Source organism: Fulmarus glacialis, unplaced genomic scaffold (assembly GCF_000690835.1).
Source record: "Fulmarus glacialis isolate BGI_N327 unplaced genomic scaffold, ASM69083v1 scaffold27511, whole genome shotgun sequence".
NCBI lineage: Eukaryota > Metazoa > Chordata > Aves > Procellariiformes > Procellariidae > Fulmarus > Fulmarus glacialis.
Genome location: NW_009195120.1, coordinates 12,724 through 36,888, shown reverse-complemented (window position 1 = coordinate 36,888; position 24,165 = coordinate 12,724). Strand labels below are relative to the sequence as shown.

Below are 24,165 nucleotides of genomic sequence, written 5' to 3'. Positions count from 1 at the left end.
GCCGAAGTGCAGGACCCGGCACTTGGCTTCTTGAACCTCATACAATTCGGCCTCAGCCCATCGATCCAGCCTGTCCAGGTCCCTCTGCAGAGCCTTCCTACCCTCAAGCAGATCAACAATCCTGCCCAGCTTGGTGTCATGTGCAAACTTACTGAGGGAGCACTCAATCACCTCATCCAGATCATTGATAAAGATATTAAACAGAACTGGCCTCAAAACTGAGCCCTGGGGAACACCGCTCGTGACCGGCCGCCAACTGGATTTAACTCCGTTCACTACAACTCTCTGGGCTCGGCCATCCAGCCAGTTTTTTACCCAGCGAAGAGTGCATCTGTCTAAGCCGTGAGCCACCAGCTTCTCTAGGAGAATGCCGTGGGAGACAGTGTCAAAGGCTTTACTGAAGTCCAGGTAGATGCACATGATTAAAGTGAATATAATTTTCTAGACACTGCCTCTTACTCTACCACTTTAAAAAACCTTTTCATATCCAAAATACTCTTGTTGCAGTGGTCTCTTATGGACCAAATAACTAACAACACATCACATTCATTAAAGTTCTTGAAATCCATAGTTATCAAATGTATTAATGAACCATCTAGATTTGTTTATGTTCACATCTTGCAAGTCACAAAGTGCATTATGAACGGCAAGCACCACAGGGGTTTAAGTAGGTGTGAATAACAATGTTTTCTTAACTGATTTAGTGTTTAGACACAGAACAGACTTAAACAGTGTTTTCTGAAAAGATTTAAACAGCACTTTTGGGGAACTGGCCTGTCTAGAAACATCAAAATACAGATTGACCCTAGACACCAATATGGGCCAGTTTATTAGTTTATGACTCAGTGACTCTATATAATGCTAGAAAATTATGGATAGAACAAGTTATATTAAAGAAACTGTTCTAAGTCCATCTTCCTTTCTCCTTGCCATATAAATCCCTCTTCTTCTGAATATATACAAAAAGATTACCAGAGTGAAGCTTTTAGGTGACGCAGCCCAGCGCTTCACAGTTGTCAGTGGCCATTCCTGCAACACTTCCTTGGTCTTTTCATCCACACGCATCACTGAGTCTTTGGTGACACCCAGCAAACGAGGAACCAGCTTGTTTTTGCCTTTCATTTTTTCCTATAACAAGGTGTGAAGGATTGTCATTCAAATGGAGCTTGCCATAGGAGAATAGAAAAGCATGATGGAATATACTGACAAAGGGAAGCAACTGGCATGCGGACGAAGACAATTTAAGACTCCAGGCTCAGTTTGTCTGGTCACAGACAATGATTTTCAAGCAATGCATTAACATTAAGAAGCTCTGGTCTTTACTGGATCTTTACCGTGCAGTTCAAAAGACACTCCCTCTTCTCCCTCCTCCAGGAAACAGAAGCATTTTAGGCATTGTGAAAACAAATCTTTGGAAGTTACTTAAAAAAAAAAACAAACACATGATGGCAGTCCTTCTAGACACAAGAGTTCCTCTATAAAACCGTATTAGAGAAGCTGAATGGGAAACTGTCATCAGGAGGACTGAGAAGTTAGGTTGCCCTCACCATTTCTCTAAAATTTCTGGAGAAGTAAAGGAAAGGAAGGCCCACTGGAACTGACAATTAGGCAAGATCATTTGGATTTGAAATCTTAGTTATTTTCCATGAGAACATGAGAACATTCTAACCCATGCAAATATCACAAGGGGGCTGCCAGCTGATGTCTTTTTATTTGTTGGACACTCTGCCTCTTTAGTTTTCCAAGGTTGCAGAGCATAGGCCTAAGCTAACAATTTGCTACATAAAACCCGTCATAAAATAGAAATGAATCCACATGTCCCATTCCTCTGAATTTGTGTAGGCTGCAAAGAATCAATTCCTATTTACATAGTAGGTCATTTGATAGACTTTTAAAAAGACCAATTATTCCTTCCAACATAAGTTTCATGACATGGTTACTTGATTCAGGTACTGTTTGCTTTAAGCTATGACAAAAGAAAGCAAGATACTAATGAAAAATACAATGATATTTTTACCTTTTACCATACAGGTCAGCTACATTGTGTTGACAAATCCCCACTGAATTAGCAGTTTGCTCTAAACATGCATGCTTTTTTGTTTTAATATTTCAGTTACTGAAAACTGCACATCATAACTTTAGTATAGTTTCTAATACACAACTTAGCTCAACAGCTCTGTTAGAAAGTTGAGACTTCTTTCACCATTAATGGTGCCTAACAAGACATTTTCCCTTAAAGGAAGCAAGACAGGGTAATTTTTTCAAATAGTATTATGCTCTGCACATTTTTCATTGTATTTTCACCTTCTATTTGCTTCGCTAGAACTTGTAGATGACTAAGTACTTTAGGAAAAGACAATCTATCGATATTCAGCTACCTACAAAGATTCTGTACTGTAACTGTGGGAACCTAAGAATGAAAACGTTTGCCTAAGTTTAGCCTCCTTTCCATTCTATGTCAGTGGTTACTGAATACTCGGGCACTAATGCTTCAGAGCCTTTTTCACAGCAAAACGTCAACATCTTGGTACCAACATTGTTTCAACAGCCTTAAGACCATGACCTGTTTTAAAGGACCTGTTCTCTCAAGGATTAAGAGAAACTAATCATGCAGCTGATGAAGTTGTTCTTCAGATGCAGTTTTTCAGCATGCAATTCATATTATCATTAAGCTTCTAAACAGGTACAACTTATGAGTTCTTTGTGTTTTTCTGAAGACAGTACTTTGCTGGTAATCAAAAGAAAAAAGAAGAAATGTCAATTTAAAGAAATTAAATCACGACAGACTCAACTTTCTTTCTGAAAGGATCTAAACTGAAATTATAATTCTGTCCCACATAGTAATTTACACTTTTTTCCAAATGCTGCTTTCAGGAAGAAGGCTGAAAGAACATCTTTGACCTTTGCTTAGTGCAGAATCTGAGGTAATACGTAACCAACCATACAATATGGTCAGCAAGATCTACATTACCTTAACAAGAAAAAATGACACTCCGTAGGTCCGCAGGGAACGGGCTAGCTTCACATACTTCACTTTGGCTTCTATTTCAGTCATCTCACCACAGTTTTTGTGCTCCTGTAATGGAAGTTCAGTATCACTTAGGCAGAAACAATGCTTTCTGGAAACAAAAAAGGGTATAGCTTTTATCTGTTTAAGGATGCTTAGTTAATAATCATTACCATTAGAATATTTGAAAAAATACTGGCTAGAAATGTTAGCAAGACTGTATCCTGTAATTCCTTACATCGGAGAACATAAACAACCTGTACAAATGGAACACTGCTCTTTCACTATCATCCATTCTATCTGTGCCTCAGATCAAGCACATTTAAATCACTTCTGAAACAGTTTAAAATTCTAGGTAAAAATTGCTGCTATTTGACACCATTAGGTTTCATACAATTAATGCCTCTTTACTCGGCTTTTAAAAATCATTTAAAAGTCCCAGCAGCCATATTTTTTTCCCGGAACTGACTATTTATTCCTGCTTTGTGCCTAAAACTTCTGATTCATGAGAGCCTCATGCCTTGTAATTGACCATTTCTCATCTCTTTTAGGTATTTCCAATGGGCTTCTTTTGCCAGTTGCACCGTTATCCACGATTTTTTCATCACATTAAAAGAATTCTACAGGTGAGGAAGAAGCAATGATTTTTCTAAATAGTTCATCCTAAATACTCATCTAGGTGTGCCTTGTAACTCAATTCTATTTATTATTTAAACAATTTACTCATTCATGAACTTTATTACCTGTAACTAATGACAACTACCAATATTACCTATTCAAACTTCATCTCAGCATTTGCTCTCCTACCCCAGTCCGTTCTGCTGAAAATCCTATCCCAATGTCCTGCTATTTAAATACTGTTTGTGGGATTCCCTATCACACCCCATCTTCCCCTCACATTCTTCTGTACTGCTGGTTGCCACCTCTTTCATGCTGACTGATGGCTGCAGGGGGAGCACCAAGAACATGGGAAACACTTTCCGACTCCAGTTTAAGTTACCATCTTGACAATGTTCCACAGAGGAGCACTGGGAGGAGCAACTGCAACTCCAAAACCCCTTTTGCATCCCAAGGACATAGACTGATCATATCTGTCAAGTTCAGCACAGAGAACACAACCAGGACCCCTAAACTGCCACCAACATCACTGCCACCAGCTAAAGGTATACAGAAAAGCGTTAGACATCCTCATCTACAAGGAAGTACTACAAGCTCCAGGTAGAACAGACTTACTAAGTTACAGAATTCCTAGACTGGGAGTGTAACAGACATAGGAAAGTATGTGACCTGTTCCTGCTCTTCAACTTGTCTGCCGAACTGAGATCACATATCACTAGTATGGCCTTCCAGAAACCGTAGCTGACTTGATTTCAGCTGTTGACCTCAGAATTTTCCAACTTATTGTATTGCCAAACTTGTATTTCAGTAGGCAGAGATATTTAGTGCATTTAGAGTACTCAAACTACTTCCAACAGTATCAGTACATTCTATACTCAACTGCTTCAGTCTTTTACAACTGTGTGATTCCCAGACACACCACTGAACTCAAGCATTAGCTAGTAGAACCCATATTACTTGAAGCTTATGCCTGAACAATGAAGGCATGAAATTAAAACTGGTTTTCCTAAATGTGCTTCTATTTTAGTACAAATACACAACCTTACATTTCAATGCAACTGAGAAAAAGGTCTTAACAATATTGAATATTCACTCTCTCCCCTTCAACAAAGTACACTGAATAATCATCAGTGAAGAAAAAAGATCAGGACAATAAATCTGCTGAAGAAAGAAAAGAAAAGCTGTCAGATTCTTTATGCTTGATTTTCCAGTAGTTATATAATTCAAGTATATACAGAGTATACACCTGTGAAAGTTCATATTTTTCTTATAAAAGAAGTGAAACTATAGTATGTTTTTCAGCCTCACAATTACCTGAAATATTCTCTTTTCAGCCCCTCTTTGTTTCGTATATTCTTTAGGCAGGAATTCTTTTAGGCTAGGAAAAAAAAAAAAGACACAACAATTCCATAGTTAATGGTGCCTTCTTGAGGAGGGATGCTTTCCATGCTCCTTTATTGGCATTAAGTCCCCCAAGCTTCCTAAAATGAGCATAAAAGATCTACACAATGAAACAAAACTCTGACTAAGGAGGGTGAAAGCAAGGGGATACCTTGCATAATCAAGAAAAACACTTTAGTTACATCCCCATGTAATACATCTTCATGTTTTGAAAAGTCATCAAAAGTAAATAATAGCTGGGACACTTCCCATTCTTAAACTGTATGATGTTTCTCAGCAGCTCAGAGGGGTTCACACTGAAATCCAAATACACTCATCGTAACCTGGGGGAAGAAGGGGACATCAAAGCTTGAGCCAGCTCTGTGTCTAAGTTCAGGCACTGCTATTACTTTCCAGTAGCACTTTGATTTACTGACATGCAGGACCAAGTTCTTCCTTTGTGTCTTCCAAGAAATGTTAGAACACTAATATTTTACTGAAAAACTGCAAAGCCATTTAAGTGGACATTTAATAGCAGTCACTATCTCAAAAACAAAGTCATAAATAACGAGTCCTAATTTCTGTAGCACTCAGATACTAAGGGTCTCAGAATACAAAGTAAACTAAGCAAGTTCAGCCTCCATGATATAGTTTAGTCAGAAAGAATCTTTAAACACCTCACCTGTACCTCCTTGCTGTATAATAAAATAAACCCTTTATCTCAGACAAAAATCACGCCAACTTGAAGACATATCAACATCATGCTTTAACAAACATCAGTTCTTTTCTGCATTGCACACTCCCATCTGGAACACTCTACTCTGTTGAAACTACGTCATATATTCAGCAGTTCATTTTCAGCCTGAAGAAACTTCCACAGTTCAAAAAATTGGTTTCTAAGGATCCCCCCAGCTTTGGACTACTAGGAATCACAGAAAAAGTATGACTGGAAAATCTCCTCCTCATTTTGATTTATTCAGTAAGCAAGCACACTATTAACACAGAAAGCCAGAACTACCTACTATCATGGAAAGTTATAAGTTTTGAGAAGGATGGATTTTTTTCTAACAAGATTGGCAAAAAATTTGCTCGACTGTTCTGTGGGGTTTTTTGGTTTGGTTTGGTTTTAGGGGGGATGGGTGTTTGTGGGGGGTTTTTGTTTGTTTTAGCATGCTTTTTTTGTTTTTGTTTTTAAATAAAAAAGTCTGCCATTGCAGACAACAAACAAAATAACTCAAAAGACTAAATCAGGATTTTGTGCGTTCTTCAAAAACACTATTCAGTAGTGAGATCATTCATTTTGTTCTTTCCATAAAGCTCCAGCAATATACACCAAAGCAAGAACAACTGTCCTTTCTATCTTTCTTCCAATGCTCCAGTAGTTACATCTCACTAATACATGATAATGAAACGTCTTCTCAGGACTTATTTACACAGACACATCATGGGGTGGGGAAGGCTGGAGAGCCAAATTAATTTTGTAGATAAGGACTGAATACAGCTTATTATGCTAAAAAGCTGGTGCCTTTATTCTGAAACAACTGGTGCTTTTATACAGGATTGTATAGGTTCAAACTAGTTTGGTTAAATTCACTTCCAAGGCAAATGAAAAAAAAAAACCCCAAACCTGAGTTAAACCCAGTTTAACTCTGGAAATGGATTTATATTTAAAAATGATAGTTATCAATGCACTACCAATTCTCACCTTTTATTAACTAATTTTCTCAGCTACCCCTATGTAAATAAACTATGAAGACCATTACATTTTTAAGCATGTCCACTTACTTTGTTAACTAATATACACTAATATACTAATAGACATGGCTGAGCAAACATTATTTGGAGCCTCTTAAGCAGCAAGAGTTAAGAAAACAACTTTGCGCTTTGTCCACTAAGCATTGGTATATTCTTGCATATGTAGCTGGCAGTTAGATCGGATGCTTTGTCCTTGTATCACCTTCCATTATTTTTCAATCAATAGACAAGTAATCACCCCAACTGAAAGGGTAAAATGCTAGTTGTAAACAGACTGAAATTATTTTTATGCTACCTATAATCAAGACATTTTCTTTATGATGCAACAAACAATAGTTTCACTTTATTTAGCAGCTTGTTTAATGGAGTTAGCAAAAACACGTGGAATATCATTTATCATTATCATTTAGCCTTCTTTAATCTCTTTAATTACACATTATTACAATGGACAATGAACTCAGTTTAAAAAACCTATCTAATAGCAAGCAGTGTTTATTTAACTTCATTTACTGTGAGTTTGTTCCTACAGTTCTTAAAAAAATTATACAGAAGTGTCAACATATCAATTGTTTTTCATAAGCATAAAGGTATATCCAGTGTTCTTGAAAAAGAAAGTTTAAAACAGTAAAGCAGGCTAGATTAAAGAATTGAGCTTACTGGTCACCAAGCATGCTTGGAAATAAAAAGCAGAGGTGGGCAGTTTTATTGGTCCTCTCCTATCTGCATATGAATAGTATGAGTTTTTTATCAGATATTCTCTCAGCAAATTTAAACACAGTGTACCTCTGTAGGTGCAATGCAAAACTTCAGCTGTATGAGGAAGGGCATGAAGGACTATTTGCAATTTGATAGTTTAAGAGCTTTCACAATTTACTTTGGCATAAGCTTCAAGAAAATTCCAACAACCAATATGAAAGTGTTAACAAGAGGCAGGCAATAATCTTCATCTGTGCGAAGAATCATTTATCAATGACAAAAAAGGATACAAAAGATCTCTCTATATAAACATATTGCAGACATGGCAAACTAAACTAAGCTGTTTCAAAACAATGCTATGAAATACTAATACTATTCTGTTACATGCTGTTTTCTGTATGAGCTGACAGATTCTTCTTAAGGGAACCTGTAGCATGTTCAGGTTTCAGTGGTGAGTGAATGGACACCTCTCAAATGTATTTCACGTATTGAGCTACAGCATACAGTTTACATAAAACACAACTACTTTCATACTTCAAAAGAATCAATGTTCATGCACCAAAAAGTAGGAAATAGTGGGATGGAACTTTAAAAAAGCTCAATCTCTTTCAAGGAAAAAAAAAACCTAAAAAAGTTTTTCTGAAAAGACGAGAGATGCATTTTCAAGGAGGAAAAAACCAAACAAACAAACCCAGCATTTATCTACACTATTTTTATATATTGTTCATAATGAGTCAGGAGTGCTTGGCTTCTTCAGACTCACAAAACAAAAGCATGAGGTTTCACAAAAAGGCTGTCATGAAGGCTATGTACAGCCAAATGCATACAGCACTAAACCATAAACATGTACACTTGAAATTAAAAGGCAATGACTAGGGACTTACGGGTTCTGGAGCAGGCTCCTCTACAGAGGGTAAAAAAAAGAATTACTTCTGAATCAGAAATCCTTAATTTTATTAAACTGATTATACACCAGGACAGCAAGCGATTACACTTAGTGACCTGCAAGGCTTGATCCTAATACAGTCAAAGCCCATTTAAATGAAAATAAAACAATAGTAGAGAAAATTCCCTGCAGAAAATAACAAGGTTCTAAATTTTGGAATTCCGGTTCTAAATGATTTCCACTGGAGTAATGTTCTCTAACACACGGTTCAGTTATTTATACCTTCCATTTCTATCAGGATAAAAAAAAAGATAATGCACTTTATATGTGCGATGACTTATTCTGTGATGGACTTCAAACTATCTAGCATTGCATACAAAGTAGAAATATCATCCAGCCAGCAGTTTCAGTCCACCATAAAACAGTTACTATATGGGAGCTTAAAAAAAAGAAAAAAAAAAAATCTTTACCCTGAAAAGACCAAGTAGAACACTTAGAAAAACCTAGAAAAATTTAAGCAACTGAACTCTGCACGGCAGTTTGCTTTAAAAATTAAAAACAACTACTGCTGGGAACACCTAGCTCTTGAAATCATTACCATGACACAATATTAGCTTGTCACGAGGTAATACCCTAATGGTTTGCTGTAGGAATACTCTTGAGTGAGTGGAGGGACAAGGGAAGAATAAGTAGACAATGGACAAATCGCAGAGAAAGACTGTTGTGTAACTGGTCACAATTCTAGGGAATATGAACCAAGAGTACACTGAAGCTATTACGCTGGGTCGCCACAATTCTTAGAGAGTAGCTCTACTAGGAAAGGTTCATGGGCCAATCAGTAGCAAATAAACAGACAGTACAAAGAAAGCTGATTATTAATTTGAAATTAAGGATGTTTGTTCACGTGGTTTATTTGCGTAACTGAACTGCTACTTCAGGAAAATCTTTCAAAAGCAAAGTGTTTCAAACAACCACTGTTGCAGCACTGCATGTTCCAAAGCAAGCCAGCATTTTAAAGTGATTGCCTGAGATACAGTAAACCCCAGGCTCAGGCTCACAAAGGAAGTATAAGAGTCAGCACTGAGCACTCAGCCAGTAGAATAGGACAGAAACCAAATATGCACCCATTGTTTTGTGCATCCCATTAAGGTATACAAGCCTCATATGTAGGCAAGGCTTGATGGACTGTGCAATAAATAGCTTTGTTTTACCTTCCTACACTCCTTTCCTCAGACTCCGGCCCTCAGTTAATTCTACTACAGACAAACCAATCAGAAAATCAAAATTGGTAGAAAAATGGGACATCTAAATTTCAATCAAACTAAACTTGCCCCTGTCTACGTCTGAAACAAAGGGCACAATTCTAGATCTCCATTCATACAACACCATAAGAGGGTGAATCTGAACAACTGATTAATGCGACTAAAAAGTTTGGAAAATTTAACCCCTAAACACAGCAATACTAACTTTATTCAAATGACAAAGCATCTTTCCATTCACGTACTTTCCCAGCAAATCAAACATCTATGATATATACTGATGGATGCTTAATTCACACATAGCATTACTAAATACAGCCAGAGGTAGATTTCTAAGGAAGAACAAAATCCCAGTTCTCCCACATTACCAGGTGGTTGGGGAATCCAGCTGCGTACTTCACTGGCACCCTGGGGAGAGCTGGTGCCCTGTGCTGCCTAATAAGCCACTGCCAAAGGTCCCCTCATCAGTTCGGGTTGCTGATTTGTGCAATAAGGCTCCTTTCACAGGGAGATTGCTACAGAAAACACACTGAATCTGATTACCTCTGCTTGGAGTACTAAAATGCATTTAGTCTGTGACAACTCAACGTTAGTTACACTTGAGGTCACCCGAATTTAGAAGTTAGAAGTGTTTACTCTAAAAATCCAGGTTTGTGTTTGTGTTCTACATGAGGTCCAAACTGGATCTGTGCTTGAAAGCCTCCAAACTCGCAGGCCTTCTCAAAGGAGACAGGGTGGGAACCATTCAGAATGTCATCACGAGCCTATAGGAGGTAAGCAAAGACATGTCAGGGACATCCAAAATAACTACTACTTGTCTGAAATTCCTTGAAAGCTTGAACATAGCCCAAGAATCCAGCAACACACTTTTCTGTCAATGTCTTTATTATTCCATTCTGGATGCGTTTATGACTAATAAAATAAACAAAGGGCTAGATTATTTTCTGGTGAATATCTACGGAGACTTATTAAAACCACAATTGCAACAACTTTTATCAAAAAGAGGACTTGACACCCACTTCCTGCCATACGTGTATATAAAATACAACATTTGTATATACACTTACGTGTATGTACACATATATATACAGATACTGTGTGTGTACATACACACATGTAAAAGCTTTTATCTTACCACCTTATAACAGCAGGGAAAATGATATGCATAACTAGAAAGTAAAAACCAGATCACTATTACAGAAATGGCAACAGGAGAAGGCAAAGAGCATTTTCCTTCCTTTTGTTTAAATTTAGTGGTCATACAAGATGATGGATGTTATAGCTCTGGCAATAGAACCTCATCTATCCATAGACAAAACAATGACAAGGCAGTATCAACACATACTGTCATAACAGTAGCCTGAAAGAAATGTCTAAGTGGCAGGGGAACAGCTCAGTGTGATACAGTCTTCTAACACACTTGAAAAATGTAATGCAGTCTTACAAGCAATGCCATCATTATCTTTTGCCTCAGAGTTTTAAAATGTAATTTAGAGCAATCCCATTTGAATCAGCTGCAAGTATAACAACAGAACATTCCATTAAACTTTCAATGTTTTTTTTGGTTTGGTTTTTTTACTTTTAGAAAAATAACTTTAACGAAGTGTTTAAAAGCCTACTTTTTTCAGACTGCACTATAGGCAACTGCACTGGAGCCTTCAGTTAAGTAGTATCTTCTGCATAAAACTCTTAGCTTTGCTAAGATATTGTCCCAGCCGAAACCAGGACAGGAATGTATAGCACCTCTAACAGTTTGGGGAACCTGCCTAGGTGGACTCCCACCATACATGATATGGTCCATTTTGAAGAAGAAGCCTGCCTGCCATGTGTGCTGTCTGGATTGAAGACCGGAAAGGGAGTGCAGAAGCAGCTCTCTCACTGATAGTGAGAAGAGAAAAGGTGAAGAGAAAAGAGATGAGAAGGGGAAAGCTGGTTGCAAGACTGATCTGAGATTTTGTATTACAGAGAAAGCATCACCTATAGAAAAGAATGGGAAGAACAACTAAAAAGAACAACTTAAAAGACTAAAGACATTCACGAATTTTAAGGAAACCAGGACAAGGATGTGAAAGTCAGTGGATTTTTGGTCCATTATTGGGTTGAAAGTATTTGATTAAAAAGAATCAGCAAAGCCTCTGTACTATCACGTGTTCTTGGAGGTAATAAACAAAAAAGTAAAATCAAAGCACATCCAGAACTGGAATTCTAGAAGATGGAGTATTTCAGCAACAAAATCTTTCTAATTAACCTACACGGGTTTCCTCAGACAAGGTAGAACCCGTACTTCTGGTCCACATACTGTACCTGAACATAAAGCAAATTAAGTTGAACAGGATCTCTTGAATCTACGTTCTGGTCTGAATAAAAGAACTTTCGTCTCAACAGTAGTGTTTCATTTTCATCGACTCCTTGTTCTCTGAACGTTCTGCTGTGATCTAGCCAATTTACTGTAACAGAACCACAGACATACACATTGTTAAATACACAGTCTTGCCAGTGTTCATAGCTGTTGTGAAAAATCATGTGATAATTGGCATTTCCACTGGAGGAGGAAACTCTGCAAAAAATGTTGCTTTCATTTCTGTTTCTAGTTATCAGTTTTGAAGGTTGCTACAAATGAGAATTGAAAAACAGCACTGCTGAGAAACAAGAAGTTATCACTAAAACACCGTTAATATTGTTGAAGAAACAGCCATAGTAATGTTTTAATATTAAATTTAGATCTTCAAAGCTTCATTGCAAAATTACTTAAAAGTTTACCACATTTCCCCCTAAAACCAATTGTTCTGTCTACTTTTCTTATCCCTGAATACAATTTTAAAACATCTTCCTGACAGTCACAGTTTATCTTAGTGCCTTAATGTAAAACAGAAAAAATGGCTTTCATGACTTTACACATAAAACAAATCAAATACTGTCTTAGTTCTTTGGCAAACTCCATTTACACTCAAAATGTATAGCTTCAAAGACAAAACTACCTTTTGATGGCTTTCAGTAGGCATCAATATTTAAATATTGAACTTTAATGAAGGGGACAAAATGGTCATTACGGAAATGACCCTTCACACTTAAATTATAACTCCCATACCAAAAAAGTAACAAAAAACACTTCAAAAGATCCTCTAACTCTCATAGCTAGAGGCAATAACTTGTCCGTTTACCTAATTTTAAAAATACTCAGTAGTAGACAACATTATATATAAACGGATGCAAAATACAGGTAGGGATCAACTGAGACACACTGAAGAATCTAAAAATACACTCCTTTATGGCTTTCTTGCACTATACTGTGGAAAGATATTAATTGAAGAATTATCCTGGAATACATTACTCACAATCATCATCTGTATGAAGCTTTGCCTTCAGTTTTTCCATTTTTCTTTCATCGCGCAACAATGTCCTATCTTTCTTAAGCGTTCCTGTACTCTCCTCTTTCTTCTCTTCGATGCTCTCCTGGATTAAGGAATATTCCTCATAATTTGTTATTCCTGGAATTATAAACAAATCCAGTGTTTGTAACAATAAAAATTTAACACATTTTAGGACTGGTGAAATATTTTTCTCCATATATTAAAACACCAATGGTTAATTTCAAGTATAATAAAGATATTCCAGATGAAATGCTAAAACAGTGTATGGGGAAGGAGATCCCAAGAATAATCTACAACTTCCGCATTTAAGACATCTCTCCAATATCTGGCATTATCCTTCAAATACACCATTCCTTCGTCATATGCTGCATTTGCCACTTTCAGAAAGATATTGAGGTTTTTTGTTATCTACCAAGAGAAGCTGCCAGTTTAAAAACATGATGGAATTTAAAATAGCAGTAAATTCCAGAATGGAGACATGCCATAGTAAATTTCCTTTCATGGATGCCTACAATTGCGTCCTGAGAACTGCATAATTTCAGCTTGCCCACGATGTGTAGAAGAAATGTGGCAGAGCAGACTGAGGAATTGAAAACATGTGAAATATGATTTTTTCAGAGTTTTAAAACTCAACTCTTCCTATGAATTTTACATGAAACTGAATCAAAAATCAGTTCACAACATTTAGCATATGCGCTAAGTCGCCCTCATTTCTTTGTACTGCTTGTTTTTTTCCACTGTTTGGTAAAGCATGTTTCTGTTATACAGAAAAGCAAATTAAATGCTCACCTACGTGACCACATTCATGAAAATAAGTCAAACTAATTTTTTAAGTAAATTAGTTACAGCACATTAGAATCCAGCATAGAAACACTCAAACAAAATTGAAATGGATGAATTTAAATTTAGCTTAATCCACTTTCCAAGTAAATTAATCTAAATCAAATTAAGGCCACTTTAATTCTAAATGAGAATTAAGCAAGGGTTTAAGATGATTTAAACTAATCCACGTTGGATGCATGTTTATAGTTAAATATGAAATAGTTTTCCAAAATATCTCTATTTAAATAAATACAAAGACAGACTATAACCAATATGACATATTTTTGACCAGCTGCTCTGGATGGCTTCCAAATGTTGTTTCACAAATGAAACAGTACTGCGATCAACTCTTAATGATAACAATATAGAGCCCTAAGTTTACGTATATTTCAAGGTTAACAGCATTTATCTTTTATCCCATTAAAATGAAGTATAAATTTAGTTCTAATTCTCTACCACATAGCAGGAAACTGTATGTAAAAGTAACATATAATAAAAAAATTTTAACTGTACTGTCAGATAACTTTGTGCCTTCAACTGCTAAATACTGAACTTAAAGGATATAGCTAACTCCCTACTGACTTTCATAAAACCTGGACAAGAGATTTCAAAAAAGTGTTTGGTAAATGTTAACTGATAAGAAATTTAAATATTTAACATATGTGCCAATTTCTAGCCAGTAATACACATAACATCCTAAGAATCAAGATGCAAATATGGCAGAAAAACAAAATCTTAAGTATGTGGGTCCCAAAATCTTACCTATCCTGCTGCAAATGGTAACCAGCAATTCACCAACTGTTTTAGAATCATCCACCATGACTGTTTTCACTGAACCATCCAACATACGTATTTTCTGAGGTCTCTGTTTCTTTTTATACTCCAGTATATCCTAGGAAGGAAACAATACTGTTTCTAAATGCTTTTGGAAGCCACCACAAGCCAACTCACTAACTTAGATGCCTAAAACAGGATTCCCTCCCCACCCCCCAAGCTGGATAGTTCCTTTGTTATAGTGTAGGCAAACTTATTCATGTAACAAACTTGAGAAGTGACTACGTTTAGTTCTGCCAATGTCATTTTTCAAGAACTTGTCCTAGCTGGCAAGACCAAAACCTAGACAGGGCAGGATAGACCAAATTACCTTTGTGCTGCAAAAACTAGTTTAGTATTTAAAAAGGATAGCAATGCCTTTTGGTTGTAAGTAAGCTGGCCATAATGTGAGCAAGTATGACCTCATCATCTTTAGTACATAAGAAACCTACACTATAATGCAAGGTCACCTCAAATATAAAGCTTATTACAAAATTTATTTTTTATCTTTCTGTTAATCATTTTATGAAGATGCTATCGGCCACAGTAGCTCACAGTCACAACCAGACACAGGAAAAAACTAACTACTGAGGCACATCAAGGGAGGGAAGTGGGCCAATTTCAGGAACAGACTCAAGACCCTCCTACCCCTCCAAATGCTAAACATTCTTCTTGCTACTTGGGAAACAAGTTTTCTAAAAATGTGTTGATGAAAGAAGCAACAGATGTGCACCATACCCCATTTCTCAGCATGTAATAATCCAGCGTTCTTCCAGCTTCCAGCCATATACCTTTTCGAGGATCTTCATCTGACAGGAACAATCCATAGTCAGAGGCTGTGGAACAGAAGAGACAGAGACTCACTGAAAAATATCAAACCTAATAAAGCCAACACAGTTTTATTCAAGGTTATTCAGCTTCAGAGTTAAGCTTCCATTACACTTACCTTCCATTCTTAATGAACTTGGATAGAAATTTTTTTCTGTGCTTCAGAAAATATTTAGCTTAGCAGCAGATAGCAGGGTAGATTAGGCTTTATAGAAGACGAACAAAAGCTTCACTAAGCAAGAACATGTCACATCTACTGTATAATCTGTATTATATTTGTAATTAATTCTCTTCAAGACGACCCTTTTTAAATGCTGATAGGTCCTCTGCTTTGGAATTGATTAAGCAAAAATACAAGCAGTTTGGGCTTAACCATAGTATACTATTTCAAGCAGTAGTTCTACCTAAAAAAACCATAGTTTGTTTTCAACCCTCCACATACTGAGTTTATGCTAAACTTTGGAATCTTTTTGGTAGATGCTTCAGGTTTAGGCATTTAAAAAATACAAGGCTTGTAGAATTATAGCCGTAATAACAATCTCAGGAAAATCTATTGCAGGCTAAACACATGCCAATTGATTCTTCCAGAATCACAAGTAAATGTAAATGCCTCAGAAAAACAAATCCAGGTTTAGGCTCCAGGTATACAAAATGAAGGACCATGAGTGTCAACTTAAGGCCCATCCAAAACATCTCTTCTTGATAAACATTTGCATGAAGAATTGATACAGAGTAAACTTCACTATCACAAACTGCTGTTCTATAGTTTAAGGTAACGGCTTTTTTCATGCAAGCTGGCCAGCTGTGTGCACACAGCCCTTTACAACAGCTCGGTGCAGGGACAGTACCTTGCTTACTTTCAGCCATGTGTTCCAAACCTCTGATCAGAAAGTCAGGTAAAAATAGCTATAATTTTTGGACAAAGTTTCATATTTAAATGTCATGCACAGTAACAATTTACATTTAAGAGCATTTACATTAAAAACATTGTTACTCATGCAAGTACATAAAAGAGCTTACACTTAATTGTGTAACTGACTTACAGATATACAGATATACAATTTCGAAGGAAGAACTCTTCCACGAACAACTGAGTAAGAAGAAAAACTTTTCCTGCCGACCTTAATTAAAAATTCCACTGAAAAGCCAAGTGATCCGTATGTACAGAGATGTTTATGACACAAATTCAGTACAGAATAGGTTATGTAAAATTTTACAATTTGTGCCTATAAATAGGTTGTGACCTTTAGAAGCACACAAAGCGCCTTGCACAGAGCACAGAATTGGCAAGGAAGAACAGACAGCTCTGATACTCATTTCTGGTGGATGCACCCTAGTAGCTGTGCAACTTGCATGTTATCATCACGGCCACCTTTATGCCAGCATGCAAGCTTGCTGGAGAAGTGAAATGTGCTTGTTTGACAGTCATAATGCAGGACAATTACATTTTCTGTTGTGCAGTAAGTAGTTTGATCAGTCTATACTGCACCTCTATGAGTCTTCTGAACCAATGGAAGAACAGAACAGTGTAAAAAACCAATGGGTCTATGTCTATTTTCAATTCAGTCAATGAATTGACTAAGGACAAATACAGCAACTCACCTTGCCCTGTTTGAGCCTCTGGTACTCGTTCACGAATAACTCTACAGGCATCATACACTGCAGTGGATGGTTCAAACTGCATCGTCTTCACTACATTGCATTGGCGGACACAGATCTTCAAGGAAAGAGCTACCATGGCGTCAAGTCACTTGCAAGATCCTACTAAAGTATCTGAAAAAGCAGTAATGGCAATATTGCTTAATTTTTCATTTACTGCTTTAATACACTCAACTTTCCATTACAAAAAAAAAAAAAAAAAAAAAAAAGGATATTCATTCAGTAGCATTATATGTATTTGAATGCAGTTCTATATAAATTCTCATCAGCATCATCAAGATAGAAACTATCCAAAACATGTATTTTTCTTGGTATATTGGAAATTAATTTTCCAAAAACTTGTGTACGCATACTTAAAGGTTGATACTTTGTCTGAGGTATGTCAAAATGGTGCATAGGAAAACAATACACTTACTGGGTATATTGCCAACATATTTACTACTGTCAGAAAATTATTTTTCTCTCACCACAACTTTTTATTAGACCATTTAGATTAGCTAGTAACTAACAGCTTAGAATAACTACTTAAATGAAAGCAGGATTTTCTTAGTACATAACTTCTCCTTTCTGAAGATTCTAAAGTGTGCAATACTGTGTTAATGGTTTTTTTCCAAGTCTCCACATAAATCTGCTAGATGTTTTTATCCTGTTGCGCAGCTACCCAGAGCTTCAAGAACGAGCTATTTTTCATTTCAGTTCTATTTCAGAAACTTCACTGAATTTGACAGCATTTGTCTACAGAAACAGGAAGCTACAGATGCTTTTTGTTTTGTTTGATTTTGTAGATAGTCTGGGTTTTGTCTCAAGTGTCTTCCCTTGCTGTCATAACACTCCAAACCACTCTTCCATCATTAGACTTTCCACAGCGATCTCCAAGAACTCTTCAGAACTAACATCCTTTCTGCATAAATACAGAATCTACTAGCATCCCCAAATCTTTTCTGCATAAATTCATGTATGTGTAGGACATGAGATTCTATGGACTACTGCCACTGATGATAATTTGAGCAGGACAAATTCCAGTAGTTAAACAAAAATTTAAACCCCAGTTGTGCATCTTTTTACAGCCCAGATACTCAGTACTGTTTGGCAAAAATGACTTTAAGGAATAGTAAGGAACCACCATTTACATTTCATCAATGCACCGATGCACTGAGCTCAGTGATTGCATCCCTTCTCCAAGGCACAGACAGCAGACAAATCATTTCTCTACTGATAACATTTAGGAGCAGCTTTGGCTCTAAGATGTCATCCTTCCCCATATTTTTGTGGCAGCCCATCCATCTGCTTCTCAAAAGCAAATCATCCTACTTCAGATTTTTCAGTACTTCCAAGACCTCTCCCTACCAGTATGAAATGCTAGATATAAGACTATCTGACAAAGGAAAAGGGATGAATGAGCGAAAAAACATACAAGAAACATTAATGTACACACCTCAACGCTTTCCCAATCTATCAGTGTCTGATAACAAAACAATCTGTATTTTGAACCAATCATTCTAGGCAGATTATAAATAAATTAAGATCTCTCCCTACTACCAAATACTAGTTCCTAAAACCCATCCAAAAGGTCTTTACATTTCAGAAGTAATTGTTCAGTATAGCAGCAGCACAAAATAAATGCAAGACAAAAAATAAATCTCTGCAGTATTTCCATAGAGATTCACCATAACTGGGTTCAGTTTAGCACTTTATCACTTACACATAAGCAAACCTCAGAGCATTACAAAAACAAAAGTATCCCCAGAAACCACAGATTGGGACAGTTTTTCACCATCCAGAATAGTCCCAGGAAGAATAATTATGTTCATGTGTGTTAATGTGCACTGTTAAAAAAAACAGATGGCATACTAAACAGCTGGAAAAGAGACGGATCAGCTTGGAAAACAGCCTGACCAAGTTGCTCAGAAGGCTGTTGTAGCTCACAGGTGACCTCTGAAACCTGGCTGTCAGCTTCCAGCGTGGTAAGGTGAGCCACAATTCCTGCTCCCTCCTCTGTCCGGAGAATGTATTAGAGCAGGACTATTATAATGCAACCCTCTGAATTCTCTCTCTCGCCTATTTCCTACTCCTCTTAAAAAAGAGGAAACGATATAAAGTGACATCAGTGAACAGGTAAGTTCTAGAAAAAACTTTCCTCTCCTCTTTGCCTTCTATTGCACCTGAAGGTAAGACTTGCAAGCCACCACATCACATCTTCAGACTTCATCTGATTATCTTGTCTATTAAAAGGCAAAATGGATACTGACCTTTTCCTGTCAACTTTCCCATGAACAAGTTGCAGTCTTAACTTTTGGTATAAATGACTTTGGTTAAAAGGAAACAGTCATTCAGAAAAAAATGTAAGCACATTCAACAATCATCTTTTAAAAAAATAACTCAAGTAGAGACATTAAAAGAGGTCTCCTCTCTTCTGCTAACATATAAAGGAGTAATACGGATGACTGAATGTGTATTCTCTGACATTAAAGCGAAGTGACTATAATACAGTTGCACAGGCACATTGCAGCACCTTCTGAAAGGTCAAACTAAACGTCTTCTTTTAAGGTAGAAAATAGGATCCACCTGAAAAATCTTTGTGTGAAATGAATGATTGACTGCCTTCTGGTACAGAATACTAGACAAGTGACTGAACAGTCATAAATTAGCACCTGATTTGAAAGCTTCATGCCATACAAATCCTGTATTACCAGCACTGACAGTAGTGGGTCTCATGTAAGTTATGGTGATGTAATATTATGCTTCCTATGAATAGCTGCATCTTCTAATATTTCAGAAAATAACACTTTCTTTTAAGGTGAAGAGTCACAAGGTTATGACCTGAAAATAGATACAGTTACTTGCAAACAGAAAAATCTTTTTGTTAATCCTTTTATATGTAAGACTCAAAAATGGATTTTAAAAAGGGGCACTAACTCACATCAAGGAACATCCAAATTCAGTCCAGTGTCTAATCTCCCTTTATGAATGGAGAAAAAGGGGCAAAGAAAAACCAAATGGTGAAGACTGACCATGAAACTTTAACTGGAAAAATAAAGAATAAATTAAAATATTCTGGTAAAATTATTGTAATTTTGCAGCTTGTACTGCTGCTTTTACTAGGTTAGCATAAAATTAGCAAACCAGAGCATTCACCTGTGAGATCCAGAACAGAGTAGGTCAGAACCTGAAAGCAGTCTAGCCAGTACAGCATTGTGTCACACACCTGATAAATTTAAAAACAAGCAGAGGCCCCATTTCTTAAAATTTAGACAAAAGAAGTTTTTTTAAAATCCATTAAGTAGTTTCTCAGCTTGTTAATATTTTCACTTTGTGATCGTGCACCACGTGTGCATACCATGAACACGTGTGTCGGAAGGAACCTCAAGAGGCAGCCTAGCCTAGTCCCTTGCACTGCAAAATGATGCATCCCTATGCTGTCCCTGCCGGATGCTCATCTAATCCCTTCTGACAAAGCTCCATTGAAATGGAATCCACAACATCCATAGGGAAGCTGCTCCATTTTTATTTTTCTCTTTATTACTTCTACATTTTGGGTGGTTCCCCCCTACCCACCCAAGTTTTCGACCTAGGTCTTCTATTCTGCAAAAGAACCTTTTTCTCCTGCCCTACATAAACAGACATGGCAAATTGATCCCCATCATCTTTAACATGATTTTACAAGTTGGGAACCCGTTACTGTGTCCTCACAATGCCCCTCCTTTTTTTCAGGGTCAAATTCAACTCCTTAAAGGAGGAAGGACCTAAATAGGTCAGTGGTCTGGTCTCCTTCAACTCAGTGGTCTTGGTTTCAGAGACACCAAAGGATGCTTTATTCGAAAAAGAGCTTATGAAAAGAGCCCATGAGTTATCAGCTTCCTCCAACACTCTGTTCTCAAACTTCAGAGAAGTGTTTTCATCTGCCTCCTCCAAATTACCCTCAGGCTCTAAACCTCCCCACTTGGATTTCAGTAATACCCTGGACAGGCAGTTGCCATCTCCTGGGTAACAGCCGAAATAGGACAGCTGTTTTTTCTCAAAAGAACTATGAACTTGGTCATGAAAAAGGGCTGACATCACAGAGAAAGACAAGGGAAAAATATCTTCCTTGTTCCCTTTATCTTCTATATGTTGATTCACACCACATTTAAATATTTCTCTGTGCAGGTAATGGACCTTTTCTGCTCTCCAATATCACTCAGCCTCTGGAATGGCTGACCAAAAGTCAAAGGGTTCCTGCAAATTAAGAGGATTTTGGAAGGAATGGTTTGCCTGGTACTAAGTCTAATGCTCTGTGAGTAATGAAGTAGGTAATTTCTAAATCAGACTGTGACTGATCTGTGCTTGCAAGGCTGGAGACTGAAGTAATAAATTATGGATCTGACGGGTTTGGGAGAGGTGGCAGCAGCTCTGAGCTCTTAAAAAAAATAACCCACAGATCATCAGTGAGAGAATCCAGTGCCTGCACGTACGTATCTGGATTGTGTATGTCAAGGCCTCAAGTTGAACCATCACAGTGCCCAGGTTCTGGAAAATCGCAACAAAATAAGGTTATAACCAGTGGTTGAATCAAAATGAGCAGGCCTCTGTGTGCCCACAGATATACCTTGCAAACAAAGCAAACAAGCAAAAATATTTCAAATATATAAACCCCAAGATATTATCAAGTGCTGAAAAGTAAAACATAAGACTTAGGCAATATTAAGGTTCTTCAGAGTAAAGTAACTTCACGCTGGAGGAATGCCTGCCATTCCGCCTGCAGTTCAGCAATGGTGTAGCCACGGCAGCAACCAGCTCCCATTTGGGTCTAGAAGTTAACAGTCCCTCTCACAGCTGCTAATGTTTCTCTTTGCATAATCACTTTCTCAACTAATTCTGACACTTTATTTTTGTGTTGGCCATTGCATTTTTTAAGAATCTTTCCCCTACTTTTTGACAGACTGGGTTATGGAGTGATTATACACATGATTTGCCAGAACATCCAAGGCAGTAGTACTCTCCAGCAGGAGCAGCATGTGGTAAGGAATGGTCACTGTCCCAGCTGGGTCACCATAGCTTCTGGTCACTGTACCTCAGGAGGATAAAGCTTGCAGCAGGCACCTGCACTTCCATTTGCACAGCCTTACTTCAATTCTCAGCTGAAGTTACTCTATCCTTCCCAAAAGCTCCCTGCATAGACACACTCTCACAACAGCTAGAGCTAGGATGCTGTTACTGTCAAATTACAATAGGTGTGGGCTTAGAAGCGGATACATACTCAATGAACAGTTAAACTATTTTTCTTCAACAATTTCTCTTCATTAGAAGAAATTTTCTGAAATTCTAGGGACCAATATTTATAAAGATAAATATCTCTTCCTCTTTTGTAAAGTAAGTATTTTCAGTGAAACAGTTTGAACATTAAACACAAAAACCCATTCTTTGCTGAAACAGTTATACATATTTATAGATCTGAACATTCTATTTTCCCCAAAATGAAATAAATTTGTAAAATGCTTTTCTATTACTTGATTTTTTGATACAAAACAAGCCAGAAAACAAAGGTAACTATGGACAGCAAGTCACAAAATAATAAATCAAACAAAAACTTAAATATATTTGTTTGAGAAATGTCCCCAAAGTAACAGGAAGAACAGTCAAAGCACACCCACCCTTAATTTCCACTGGAAATTAATTCAGAACTGCTTGTTCCTCCTGGCGTCATTCGAGAGGAGCAAAACAGAACTATCCAACACCTACCAGGACTCCCAGAGCTGAGTAACATACTCATTTCCTCATATCCTTCTGCACCTCTTCCTTCATCAGTCCGAACAATAATTTCTACACACTGTCTGTGCTACCACAGTAAGAAGTCAATGGCTTTTGCATGGATTTACTCTCCAACTTCCTTCTTCCATGTAGCTTGGCTATCTCCTGTTGAGGGTCATCAATTTAGGAAATCTACTTTTCAGATAAACATTCAAGAGTGATTCATGGCCCCGTGCTCTGTTCAGCAGAAGCACAGCATTCTGTACCACGTGGCACAGCCAACCTAGCTAGCATTTGAACTGAGGCAATACCAATACGCTACAGCTGTTGGAATAACTATACTATAGTGTAAAATCAGTAAATAATAAAACCAGAAAACAGCATCTGGAACTTTAACTAAATTGGTGAAAATTAACCCCACAGTAATGCCAAACCAGTGGTGTAACAAGATTATGGGATGCCCAATTGTAAGTATGTACAAATGCTGCATGGTTACAGGTGCTCTTTACTCAGGCCCCCAGTGCAAACCCCCTATCGCAACTATAAACTACAGGAAACCAAACCAGTGGGACAAGAAATGTATTTCTTCTAGGTTCCCCCCAGCTCCTCTATATCTCCTCTCCCAATAGATGACTAGCACCAACAGTACCTTCCTCCTCCTAAAATTCTTCCTGAATGTGGAAAAAGCAGCACATCCTGACAAACGCTTAGGTCCTTTCTACTTACTGGAATAGCTTGTATGAAAACTACTAAAACGTAGTTTACAGAAAATGCACTGTCTAATTCTAGCTACCATATTACATCCATATATTGCTAACAAATCCGGATGACCAGATCTGATGTTTTACAACACTTACTGTAGCTGCTGGCTCAGTCTGCCTACCAATTAACTGAGCATCACAGCATCAAAATACAATGAAAAAATAGACTTCCTAGAAACGTCAACTACAGTTACTTGCAGTATGAGCTAGCACTAAAATATTCTAAATAGTTGGCTTTTAACAGTGATGAAGTTGGTGGATTTCTTTTTAAACTCATGATGACACACCAAAGGTTTCCCAAATCACTTTCATCACAGTAATAGATGTGCATTGCTGATGTATCTTTACTTATTTTTTTGTGCTACTCCATGACCAAAGTATTTTCTGTTAACAATAACACAAAGTGAAACAAGTATCTGTAGTTCCTTTTCTCCATAATTTCTTCCTTCTTTGTACAGTATGCACACTATCTTCTTAGCTTGTGCACAAAAAATAAGAGCTCATGGAAACATTCAGGGCCCTGAACAGCAGCCTGTTCAGTCGTTCTCAAGCAAATTTAAGGAAAAACTCTACATGATTTCTC

The 24,165-nt window shown here is 37.2% G+C and overlaps 1 protein-coding gene across 1 annotated transcript; it reads right to left on the bottom strand.

Moving 5' to 3' along the window:
• Window positions 1–972: 972 nt before the first annotated feature.
• On the bottom strand, window positions 973–17,173 carry LOC104084253 (talin-2-like; the record flags this gene model as incomplete). The annotated part of the gene is made up of 9 exons (XM_009588010.1): window positions 17,038–17,173; window positions 15,346–15,443; window positions 14,557–14,686; window positions 12,937–13,089; window positions 11,906–12,048; window positions 10,238–10,365; window positions 4,940–5,003; window positions 2,972–3,076; window positions 973–1,128 (listed from the first exon to the last, which is right to left on the bottom strand). Coding segments are annotated over exons 1-9 (1,113 nt in total), but the record flags the coding sequence as incomplete, so codon positions are not given.
• Window positions 17,174–24,165: the final 6,992 nt, after the last annotated feature.